This window comes from Microtus oregoni, unplaced genomic scaffold (genome assembly GCF_018167655.1).
Source record: "Microtus oregoni isolate MIOR12 unplaced genomic scaffold, Mior012 000067F_ref0000223, whole genome shotgun sequence".
NCBI classification, from domain to species: Eukaryota; Metazoa; Chordata; class Mammalia; order Rodentia; family Cricetidae; genus Microtus; species Microtus oregoni.
Window position 1 is genome coordinate 4327432 of NW_024543974.1, and position 12977 is coordinate 4340408.

The 12977-nt window shown below is 37.6% G+C and overlaps 1 protein-coding gene across 1 annotated transcript in view; it reads right to left on the reverse strand.

Annotated features, from left to right (window-relative positions):
* Positions 1-644: 644 nt before the first annotated feature.
* Positions 645-12977, reverse strand: part of LOC121440444 (AF4/FMR2 family member 2-like) — a 532707-nt gene continuing 520374 nt past the window's right edge. The window contains exons 18-20 of the mRNA XM_041641195.1: positions 12630-12682; positions 4896-5086; positions 645-766 (exon numbers count right to left, since the gene is read on the reverse strand). Of these exons, the coding sequence (XP_041497129.1) occupies positions 645-766; positions 4896-5086; positions 12630-12682 (366 nt within the window). The remainder of the gene's footprint in view (positions 767-4895; positions 5087-12629; positions 12683-12977) is intronic.

A 12977-nucleotide genomic window follows, 5' to 3' on the forward strand; every position in this document is an offset into this window, starting at 1 on the left:
GTAAGTCTTCAGGAACAGGATGTTAAGAAGAGTCTTCTGGCTGTATCATTGCAATAGTAGAATTCTTATGCTTGTACTTTTCTTGCTACTCTTGACTATATAATGTAGTTAAAACATCAGATCTGTGGGTTTTGACAATGGAGATTCTCACCTGAAGATTTAGTCTGTGGGAACCACAGATATTGATTAACAATGGATTCTGAAATACATTTTTTTTTTCTGGACTGAAGAGTGTAGTTTGGGAAACGGCTACTGCTGAAATCTCTGCAGGTAGGTCCCTTGCTCATATGTGTGTTTACCTCTTGTTTGAGTTCTCAGGAACCTCTCATCATCACATGTGCTTCTCATTCTTTGCTTTGAATCATGTGGACTTAAATCAATACTGTAGGGATTTTCATTCCATAAAGCACAAAAATAATGTGATATGAGAAATGCATATCAAAACTGAAAAATAAAACATATGCTTCTCTGAAGTTGTAGTGTTCACTAACAATGACTTCGGTTTTCCATAGATATCAAAAATGCATAAAAACAAACATAATGAAAGAGAACTTTCCCAAATGAATGGAGTTCCACCAGTGACCATCAAGGCACTGGTAAAGGTAGGGAGATGGGCGGTGATGCTAGATCTTAGAGAGCACCCACTACAACAAATGGGCGTCAATGCGCAGCCAACACAGTCCCTGACGAACGTAGTGGACAAGATTGGTCATGCTGCTGTGCTGGGTCAGAGGTCCCATCAGTGTATCCAGATCGCCAAAGAATTCTGAAAATCAGAGCAGTACTTGGTCAAGCCTTTGAAATCATGGAACTATGTACCAGACTAAAAAAGCTCTAGTTAATATCACAATCACAAACATTGAAAGATTTATTCATTTTTTCATCCACGTATCCTTTTACTCTTTCATTCAGCCAAAATTAGGCAACCAAAATTATCTATCTATCTATCTATCTATCTATCTATTCATCCATCTTTCCATCCATCATTATGAAATTTATATATACTTTATGTGTGAATTACACACACACATTATAATATATTATATATATAATTAGTATATACTTATTAAACTCCAAAAGTTTGACAATACAATGTTTGTGTCATTGTGATTAGTGAAACAGAACTCATTTAAATCTGTTAATTCATGGTAAGCATTTTTTCGATCACTATATCCTTTCTCAAACAGCATGTTGTAAAAATGCATTGCTATCCTATGAAGTTTGTTACATGATCACACACACACACACACACACATATATATATATATACTTTGCTACATATTTATGTAAATGCATGAAACTAATATTTATGTATGTAAAATGTACATAAAACACATAAATATAGTTTAATATTTTATACAATATTTTATACCTTATATATTATTATTATTTTTATGAAAGCTCTCTAATGCAATAAATAGGTCCTGATAAGCATCATTATTTCTCTAAAGTAATTATGTTTTTATGTATATGCTATTAAATTGAAAATATACTTTCTTTTGGTCCAAGTGAACTTTTTTTTTTTTTACTTTTATTGGCATAGTATAGAAAGCTCCAGTGAACCTGAGCACCAAATTATGGTCATTGACATTCAAAGCTAAATACTAAGTTAGGAAGTTTTGCTACTGATTTCATTTGGGGTAGAAAATGACCTGCAAGTATCCAGCACATGACAACTTCTACCAAGCTTCTGTCTGATTTAGGAAATGGGATAGTCTTGAGGCTACATTACTAACTACTTACCTGTATGACTAAAGTGTTAGAATGTCTGCCTTTGGGGAGGGAAAGACTATATGATGTCTGAAAATTCCCTAGGCATCCCTTTGTTTCACTTGGCTTGTGTGACACCTTGTCCCAAGAGGGTTCACTGGCATTTTTTTTCTTGTTACCTTCCCACAGGAAAGGAGGCCCCACGGTTCCATAAGAAACCAGCCTGTACTGGATGAGGATGAGGAATCCAAGTCCAGGGCAGGGGTGTGACTGGAAACTATCCAAAGTGCCTGAGATGCTCTTCTGCATTCTTGAAAATTCCATGCATGAATTACATGTACTTGATTGCTCAGAAGTGATAATTCCCTGAACAAAGCATTTATTTATGTTATATGTAACAGATGGGCTCCTTCTCCAGCTAACAACTTCGTTTGATTATGTGATATTTTTTAACCTGGGCAATATAATAAAAGAAACTTTTCCCAACAAAGGGATAAATTACTTGTGGTATCTAAAATATTTTCTTTGGTAATACAATACTAATGAAAATATTAAAGAATAGTCATTGCTGAATGAATGGGACCCTTATGTGAGCTAACACGTTCTCTGACCATTCTGTGAAAATCTGCCTTTGGCATTTTAAATTAGACTGTCAGGTCACCATTTTAATGAACACTTCAATGGAGTAATATATGTGGCTGGAGCAGGTAGGGAGTAGGGCCTCTTGATCAAAGGGCAGAGGACATCATCAGTCCTTTGGCCTGTTTCAGCACCAAAACTTTCTGTAATAGGTTCTCTACAGCTGAAGGAGTGGGCAGGCAGTGGCATGGATGGAGGCTTTCTACCAAAAGAGCCAAGACTGCCCATATCTATAACACAGCTCTCTGTGAAAAAGTCTTAAGTACAGTTGTCTGAGAAGGATTTAGAATTCCTCTCTAAGGAGAGGCTTCTGATTTATGTCATTTCTATCTCTATAAGGTAGATGTTAGAAGAGTCATCAAATCTAAGCACGTCATAAATACATGTGTGCAGAACTAAAGACTGAGCACAAAATTCCAAATTAGAGTCTCTTCCTTGTCCACTGAGAAGCCCAGTGGCAGCATCTCCAGCATGTGTTCTCTCTTTTGGTACAGTGACAGTGTTGTTTTGATTCAATATTAGGCAGAGAATTTAGCAACTTCTTGGCAGGCTGCGCTAATGACAAGATTAGCACTATTTCACCCTGGCGTCAGCACAGTCATCACACTGCTCTTGGAAAGTTCTTCAGTTAATTTAGAAGAAATTGCTTCAACAGATTTTGAAAGTGAATGCAATTTTAAAAGGAAATCCATAAATATTGAACCTCCCTCCAAATACCAATACAAAATAAGACAGATTAAAACCAGATAAACCAGAAATATCTCTAGATGCCTATTCCTTGTGCTCACAGTTGTAGAGCTTTTTTGGGGGCTAGTTGTCTAGGCAAGTTGTATATTGGTTTCCAGAAGTCTAGGAAAAAAAAACTATGTAAAAATTGCCTTTATTCAGATAACAGAATTTGAGCTTTTCACCAAAGGTCTCTAAACACCTACTACTAAATGTGCTTTCTAGATAGGTACAGTAGCTTATTGGTTTAAATTCTGCTTCTAGAATCATAAAATTTGACAAAGTATCTGCTGTTTCTATCAAACTTAAAGCACTCTGATAACAGTGGTAGCACATGCCTTTAATCCCAGCACTCTGGAGGCAGAGTTAGAGAACAGCCTGGTCTACAGAGCAAGTTCCAGGACAGCCAAGGCTACACAGAGAAACCCTGTCTCATAAATGAGAGAAAGTGAGAAACAGAAAGATGAGAGAGAGAGAGAGAGAGAGAGAGAGAAAGAAAGAAAGAAAGAGAGAGAGTACTGTGATACAATGGACAAATTTTTAGCCTTAAATATCTTTAGAAATAAAATAAGGGCAAATGATGAGACAGCCAACAGCAAATATCGTAGTACCTAAGATATAGAAATCAGTGTACAAACAGATATAACTACATGTGTATATTCTCAGGAGTCAGTACAGGTCGATAGCTTGGTTCAGAGTCAATGTCTCAAATTATGAAATAAGCTTTGGTAGCTATAGTAGAGTGTGTGTGTGTTGTATATACACATGTGGATTTCTATGTTTACTCAGTTGTTAGGGATGCACATGTGTTAGTGGAAGTCAGAGTTTTTCTCTGTTACTCTCTCCCTTCCTCCCTCTGTCTCTGTCCTCTCTCTCTCACTCTCTCCCTCCCCCCCCTCTCTCTTTGTGTGTGCATGTCCTATATCTCTTCCTGTTCATTGGAAATTCATATATTTGCTCAGGAACTAGCAAAACCCATGTCCACCCCAAGCAACCAAGATTGTGAAGGAGGATAATTGCTCCCTGTTGCTAGACATATTTCTATTACTCTATCCTGCTTGTTACCTCTTTCATGGTTGATTCTCATAGATCTGCATAAGTTTCCACCTTGTTTGCAATTGGCCATTCTGTAATTAATGGGCCAGAAAGAGCCACAGCAAATGAATTGCTATAGTAAGAATGTGGTTTTAGTTTTATTTCTTAATGATATTAGGTTGGTGGGGTTTTATTTTGAGTCTAAATGATGGCTGAGGTCACAGATGGCAGCACAAGTCATCAATGATTATTGAGTTTGTGAAGCAGGGTCTCCTTTGCATTTGTTCTGTAACAAATCTCATGTGTTCCCATAAATAGGGCCTTGATCCAAATCCTAGCTGATGTTTAGTCCTTACTTGCAAATGCAAATTGTGTTGTTATATATTCGTCTTGAGCTGGTAAGTGTAATGAAGGTACATGACCTTAATTCCACCTCACCTCTCAAAAAATAAATAGAGGCCAACAGGATCTTAATTTTTGAATCACTCCTTTTGCCTTAGTGACTATTCCTCTACATTGATTCTAGTCACTGAATAAAATTCTGAAAATATCATGTGCTGATACATTACAAGTCTTAAAGGAGAATAAATATTTTGGCCTTGAATCACTCTAAATGTAAAAAAATAGGTCACCATGTCAGTCCTAAGCTAACTTTCTCTCACCAAAGACATAGAAATCAGAAGAACTGAATAATATATGGCTATCGGGTACAAGGGACCTAGTCCTTCAAAGCACAAGTGACTGCATCCTCATCCTTAAGCGAAGAATAGAAGAGATAATCATACCTTTGTTGTCTCTTGTCAGTTTGTCAGCCATATCCCAGTGTTCATAGCCCCGAAGCACATTACTGGTGATATTGACATGGCTAGCAGCCATGTGGTGGATACGTTGGGGGATGGTGACAGGACCGTTGTTACAGTTCCCCATTGTGTCGATAGGAGAGGCATTGTTAAGAGACACTGGGGATGGAGTATTCCTGGAGAATGGAAAGACAGACCAGGTTAAGTTGGTAACAAAGAATGGTAGCAGGGTTTGGGGTGCATGGAACATCTCTTGTCACAGTGAAATCTCTTAAGAATATCACTAGCTAGAGTGAAGTTTAGTGTGATAAAGATACACATAGCTTCAGGTGATTGCCCACATCCCAGTGACTCTTCTGAGACAAGATCCTAAAACTCTGATCAACATCATAGTTTTATTCAGAGGCTCTAGTGTAGCTGGAGCATATTGTCACTTTAGACCTAAACCATCTGACTAACCCACGCAAGGCTATAGGGCTGGTCCTAGAATAAATCACCTGTGTTTATTTTCTAACTTGAAACACTGAAGACCTCCTGTCTCTAACAACTGGACAGCCCTCTGTGTACACTTCTGTTTTGTTTTAAACCAGAAAGAGGAAGCAGGAGAGGAATAGGGAGCGGGAGGGAGAGAGTCAGTTGAGTGAATCCTTCTCTAGTATTAATACTGCTTACAAATATATCTCTTAGTTTGAATGTATATGACATGCTGCAATGTTGAGAAAGAAACAGCTCAGAACTGTGATACTTATTCTACCTCTTCAGAATGGCTACTGGCAGTTGGAGAACATGATGTGCAATATTGGTCTGTCTTCAAAGTGTTTTGTGAAACCACAGTAACATTTGTCACAAATACAGTTGCCACAATAAGTCAAGTGCACTTCGTAAAGGCCCCTTAAGGTGCAGTGTTTGAGAAGCTAGAAAGAAAAGACTTTGACTATCTACTTAGGATTTTCTAAGATGTGCAAAGGAGATGGGCTATTAATTGGTGATTGTTTACCTTCCTTCTGGTTTATAAAGAGGAGTCTTCAAAGTCCTTACTTTTGACAGTTCCACTGTTTGGACACATTTTTGTTGAGTTCTTTAACATCAGTAACAACGAGTTACCTGTTGGCTACACACAGCATGGAGGTAATTTGTTTTCAGGTCCTGACCTTAGGATAGCTCCAGGTAGACTTGCCTAAAGACAAGCCTGAATGAATGAGCAGTGTCCTAGGCATGACAGCAAGATCTACACACCAGTTGTAGGGAGCCTTTCTTCAGCCACACTTTGAGCAACTTCCCGAACAGATGTATCCACTTTGGGCAGGGCATTTTAAGGGAGTAAAAGAAATCGGCAGCACTATGTGGTGACACATTCCTATAGTTGCAGAAGCCTGAGAGGCTCAGAAGTGAACGTTGTTGAGGATAGGCATTTAAAACTAACTAGTACAGGCAATAAAGCCAGATCAAGGCTCTTAGGAAAAAACAAACACATAAACAACAGAAAGGAGGGAAAACTATATTTAAGAGTCTACATGTGGATTGTAGGCCGGTTTTCTTTGCTTTATGTCTAAAAGCCACTGATGAGTGAGTAGATATGATATTTGTTTTTCTGGGTCTGGGTTACTTCACTGAATATGATGTTTTCTAGATCTATCCATTTGGCTGCAAATTTCAAGATGTCATTATTTTTTTTTCTGCTGTGTAAATGCACCACATTTTCCTTATTTATTCTTTGGTCAAGGGACATTTAGCCCCAGAGAACCTAGACAGCAATTAGGACCCTAAAAGAGACATACATGGATCTAATCTACATGGGAAGTAGAAAAAGACAAAATCTCCTGAGTAAATTAAGAGCATGGGGACCATGGTAGAGGGTTGAAGAGGAGGGGAGAAGAAAAGAGGGGAGCGGAGAAAAATGTATAGCTCAATCAAATCAATTTTTAAAAAAAAGACAAAAAAAGAGTTTACATGTTTGAAGGAACCTCTTCACCATTGCAGACCATCATCACAGAGCCCTATATCATGCTCCAAACCCTTACCAACTTCTATTATTGACAACTTTGCATCTCCCCAGGAGCTGTGTTTCTCAGTCTACGTATGCTCAAAGAATAGAGGCACATGCATTTGACTGGGAAATAGGTCACATATAACAAGATGCTGAAGTGATATTGACAAGTCCCACGAACAACTGCATCTGAAATCCTCTTCTTCAGATACATAAAGATTGCTTCTACAGTCATGAGAGAAAGTTCAGGTATTTTTGCCAATGGAGTCTAATCTATGGTGTGCTCTAGTCTTGGTAGGAAGGTAGATCTTCAAATTTGCTATGTATTTGTGTGGTCTAAGAACATGTGAGGGTTTTTCCACCATGTTTATGATTTCTAAAATAGTTTCCTGCTTCTCCATAGCATGATTTATTTTCAAAACAGGGATAGAATATAGGAACTCCCAAGCCAAGAAACATTAAGAAGCAGGGCTACTTAGTGATATAAAAATAAAATTCTTTGTCATCATAGGTCAGACAAGCTATGTTATAATCTCTTTCTTTAGTGATTGTCATTAAGTCTTAAATGTTAGTTTATAGCTAGAAATACAGACATTCTCACTCACAGATGCAATGAGTAGAAGCATGGTTAATACAGGCTAAGGAGGAAAAGATGGAAGAATCTGAAAACTGGTCCAGAATCTAGTTATTTACATATGAGAAATAAGTTGTAGTGTTCTAAACACAGTAGGACAAGTATAATTTAATGAGAACTTGCAATATGTTCTTTTAAGGAGAAGAATTCTAAAATTACCAGCAAACAGAAGTAGAGCATATTTAGGAACATGAAATTCTGTATATCCTGATGTGATCATTATATATATGATGTACATGTATCATCAGATCAACACATTGTCTGTCCCCTTGCTCTCCCTTGACCTCATGGGGCACATGCTTTTTCCCATGTCTCTTTGCTTGGAATTTTCAGTGTCAGATATTTCACGGCCTGATCTACTATCCTTTGCCAAAAACTTATTCAAGATTGTGCCATTGCTTTTCTTTTGGCCCCAGTCAATTTTTTGTACCTCTTTCTCTTGTTTTAGTTTCTTCCATGCTATTAATCATAAACTAAACTAATGTAATAAAACTGTAATAAATTGAAGAAGACAGAAAGACCTACTATGCTCATGGATTGGTAAGATTAATCTTGTGAAAATGTCCATCCTCCCAGAAGAAACTTACAGAAAAATGTAATCTCCACTGAAATTCCAATAAATTCTTCATAACAATTGAAAAATAATCATAAATTTCATTTAGAAACACACACACACAGACCAAGATAACCAAAGCAATAAAGGAACTGCTGGAGTTAGCATCATTCCTGATTTCAAATTATACTACAGAGATATAGCAATAAAAATAGCACGATACTGGCATAAAATTTCAGACACATTGATCAATGTCTGAATTGAGGACCCAGATATAAGTCTACACACCTAGGGCCCTTTGAGTTTTGACAAGGAAGCCAAAAATACACACAGGAGAAAAGGCAGCATCTTTAACAAATTGTGTTTGTCAGACTTGATAGTTCCATGTAGAAGAATGAAACTGAAATATTGGATATTTTTAATTATTTTTCTCTTCTAACAGAACAGAACACACAAACAGGGACTAGGATTTTCATCAATTTCATCCTATGCTATATCACAGCATTCTAGATCGTTGTCTGGCATATAATGTGTTCAAAGAATACCAATTGAATTTCCTTATTTAGTATCCATCATAAAATGCTCGGCAACATAGAAAGGAAACAATCTGCATTGCTGTAATTGATATTTGTAAATGCACTTTCAGAGTGTTTGTTATACTATAAGTGCTTGGCAAATGAAACAATGAATGGCCCCTCATTTTAAAGAAACATAAGGAAGCTAGAGAGATATTCAGTGGGGAATGTGCTTACCCTGTGAGCTTAAGGAACTGAGTTCAGATCCCAATAGTCACTTAAAAGGTAAGCATAATGGCTAGCACCCATAATTTCAGTGCTGTGAAGTCGTGATCTGTAGATTTCAGGGACTCATTAGATAGCCAGTCAGGGAACTCCAGAGTCAGTAAAAGATTCTTTCTTTAAAAAATAAAGCTTCAAGTGATTAGAGGAAGATCACTGATACTTGTAGTAGGAGCGGTAGGCTGCATTCCCACCCAGCTCCATACGGCTAGCTTTACCCGAAATAACTACACAGAAACTGTATTCTTTTAAACATTGCCTGGCTCATTAGTTCCAGCCTCTTATTGGCTAACTCACACATATTGATTAACCCATTTCTAATAATCTGTGTAGCACCATGAGGTGGTAGCTTACCACGAAAGATCTTAACCTGCATCTGTCTTGGAGAGGAGAATCATGGCAACTGCCTGACTCGGCTTCTTTCTCCCAGCATTCTTTTCTGTCTACTCCACCTACATAATTTTCTGTCCTATTAAAGGGCCAAGGCAGTCTCTTTGTTTAACCAATGAAATCAACGCAAAACAGAAGACTCTCCCACATTTCCCCTTTTTCTGTTTAAACAAAAAAGACTTTCCCACATCAGATACTGATCTTTGGTCTCCACAATTGTGCGTACATGCTTATACACATGTACATACACATATGCTACACACATGCACATCCTGTTTCAGTGAAGGGGAAAAACATTATTAGTTGGCAATCTAGAACAAGTCCAGACTAAGAGCTGTAATATTTTTGAGAGCAAGATTGGTTATGCCTTATAGCTTTAAGAGGTAATGAGACTAACAATAACTATGACAGCAGCCTTAGTCACTGTTGTCTTGTTGCTGTTTTTTATGTTTTTTAAATCAGGGCACTGAGCATAGATCTTTAAAATTAATTATTATTATCACTAGCCTCCTGCCAACACAGATGTTTGTCTTGCCATTGTCTTAAAGACTGGAGAAAAGACTTCAAGGAAATCAGCTTCTTCTTGGGGGCCATGCTGCAAATTGCACAGAGCATCAGAGATTGATGATAGACCTAATTTCTTCCAAAGGCCTTTCTATGTCAGAACAACCATGCTACCTCAGTCTTCTCTGTGCTTGACTAAAGATTCCATCTGACACACGCCCACTTCTATCATCTTTGTGTCTGTATTAGTTTACTTTCAGTGCTCTCCACAGATTCCTAAGTTTTTTTTTTCATACTACTATTGCCTTTCCCAAGTTTGTATGTGGTGTTGAGGCAGTTTTAGTTGATGTGGATGGTCTTTGCATGACAACCAAAGTTCTTGCTCAAACAAGTAAAAAAAAAATTATTTTCTTTTTAATTCCTTCAACATAGTACTCACCACTCACATGTCTACTGAAAAGCATTTAGGGAGTCTTCAAATGAGTTTCTAATTTCAAATTCCAATTGTTACCCCTGTCTTATTTCTTTTTGTTATCTCTCTGTAACATTTGAGATGGTTGTCTAGTTCTTTTAACCTCTCTATGTAATGACTTCCAGAACTCTGTCAAGGATCTGTAAATCTGGCCCAACTGTTTCTATGTGGCTTGTGAATTAGTGGTGGTTGGAAAGGACAAGCAGTTTCAATTGATTTGATGAGAAAGAAGACTAAGTTTGAAATACTATTAAACTATACACACACACACACACACACACACACACAGAGTTGTATTTCAAAACTTATACAAATATTTTTGTTATTATATTTTTAATTTGAACAGGAAGTTTGTTTCCTCTCCTCTTTTCTTTCCCATAATTTGACTTGTTTATTCTTCTGGATTTACAAATCCCAAAATAGGAATTACCAAGCCCTTCTCTTTTCCCCTACTACTTTTCTGGACATTTTTCACAGTCACAACTGAGACAAACCTACTCTCAACTGCCTTTTCATCTCTCATCTTTCCATGTGTTTTCCTGTGACAGCCTCATGCAAGAGTAACGTGGTGAGCAGCACCTCTGGGCAGTTCCCTCCCCAAATCACTAGCCAGGTGAGGAGGCTTTTAAGTCAGGGTGTTGCCCCTGGAACATGCTATGAGAGTCTGTTGAAGGAGCACACCATTCTTATTAATTGGGAAGCCAGGGTATTTATCGGCTTGAGATAAGAAGGCCAAACACCCAAACTCTTCCTATAGGTCTTCCATTAAACTTTTGCTTATACTTGTAATTTCTCTTCAGTGAACTGTGTTCTTCTGTGATACAGAGATCATATGGACTTCATCTTGGTGATCCCATCTGTCACACAGGACCTTGTGTGGAACCAATGGATTTGAAGTAGTTGCTGAATATGTGTGACATCCTTCCTATGTGATTATTTCAAAACATGACTATTAACTAAAGGAAATGCAGACTGAAGCTCCTTGAGAAGCATTTAATGAGTCTTTTCATATGACCTCACAGGCTTAGAATGTATTTTGAGTTCTTCCATTTCAGAAAAAAAAATCCCAGCGATTCTTTAAAGGCTGTTTACCTGACCTTACCCTTGCTTTATTCTGTAGTCAGAGAAAATAGCTTTCTCTGGGCCTCTCAATGGTTATTTCTATTTTCTGAACTTTCAGAGAGAGAGAGAAACATCTTTCCTTTATGTTTGTCAAGAGTAAGACCTAATTCAACAATTGGAGCAGCACTTCCTTTCAGCACAGTAATTGCACTGATGTGTAGGTTTTAATGGATCTGTTCCCTCACTCTGATGGTTTTATGATCTCAAAGCAGAGGTCACTGGCCCATTGCTTTTGGAGCATACTTTGGAGATACTTATAAAGTGACAGTAAAAGCTATTTTACTCATGAGGAAGGCATTTTGATCAGAGGTGCAAGATTTTTAATATGACAAAAATGGTAAAACCAGTAATAGCAGGCTCATTGTGAATGTGCCCACTGACATACTTTTTCTTTCCCATACTGGTAGAAAATGGGCTTGGAAGGGATGGGACACTTTTTGAAACTAGAATTGACATGGCTAGTCAGGAAAGTTTGCAAAGGTAAATGATGGAGTTGAAGTGGGATTCATAATGGCTCTCTATAAGGGTCATCTCCTCTGTGGTCCCAGTTGGCATAAGACCTTACCCCTATTATTCAGAGGGAGAAAGACAAAACTAGAAGAAGAGGGGTCCATTTTGTTTAATCAATGAGATGTATGCAGCCTCAGGTCTAGAGCAAAAGTCTCCTTCAGACTCTCATTGTAGTGTTGTGAAGTCTAGGGAAGGAGCCTAAGCAGATAGGGTTCTAAATAAGGCTACATATAAGTCTGGGAACGTCCATGAGGTCTTACAGCAGCATCAGAGTACATCCTTTTATATTTAGGTCGAGGTGTTTTAGTATTGATCTAAAAATCTTCATGAAGACCCAGATTATTGACTATGTACCTTCACATTTTCAACTCTATTATTCCTTAGGTTTTAGTAAATATCACTTGCCATATATCCATGAATATTCCATTCACTTTTCATTACCAAGTGGATCATTGACAAATCATTGCAGTGGATTTAACTTTCTGCCACCTCCCAGAAATGGCATGTGACTTGCTATTTCATTAGCAGATATTTTATGGTCATAATTTAGTTTATAGATCTTAAAGGAACCACATCATTTGAAACTTTTTTTGTCTCTCCAACAGCTGAAATTTGGCTAGAATTGTGTGTGCACAAAAAATAACTGCTGTCTTGAAATTGTCCTTCACTCTTGAGCAATCAATGCAAAATATGTGGGGTCTATCCAATCATTCATTTTCATGAAAAAGCAATTTTTGGTAGGATACTTACTTTCCATTGCCTACCCAAGGAGATGGTATCTGAGCAACTTTTGAAGCGTTTTGCTGAAAGAGAGAGAGAGGGGGGAAATAAGGACATCTATTTTGTGTTTATTAATTCTGAAACAGATGTAAGTGTGATTTAGAGTACATTAATATTGATTGCAGCATTTTGGGATGCAGAACTTGGATGTATGTGCACATCAGCACACCACGACACACACTCGATGAAAATAGCTGGTTAGGATAATCAGTGGGCTCCAATCAGGACCATGAAAGTCACTTGATGAAAGATCTTATATACTAAAAGGCCCAGTGAAATCAGACTCAGTTCTCCAAGAAGTGGTTTAATTATCCTCAT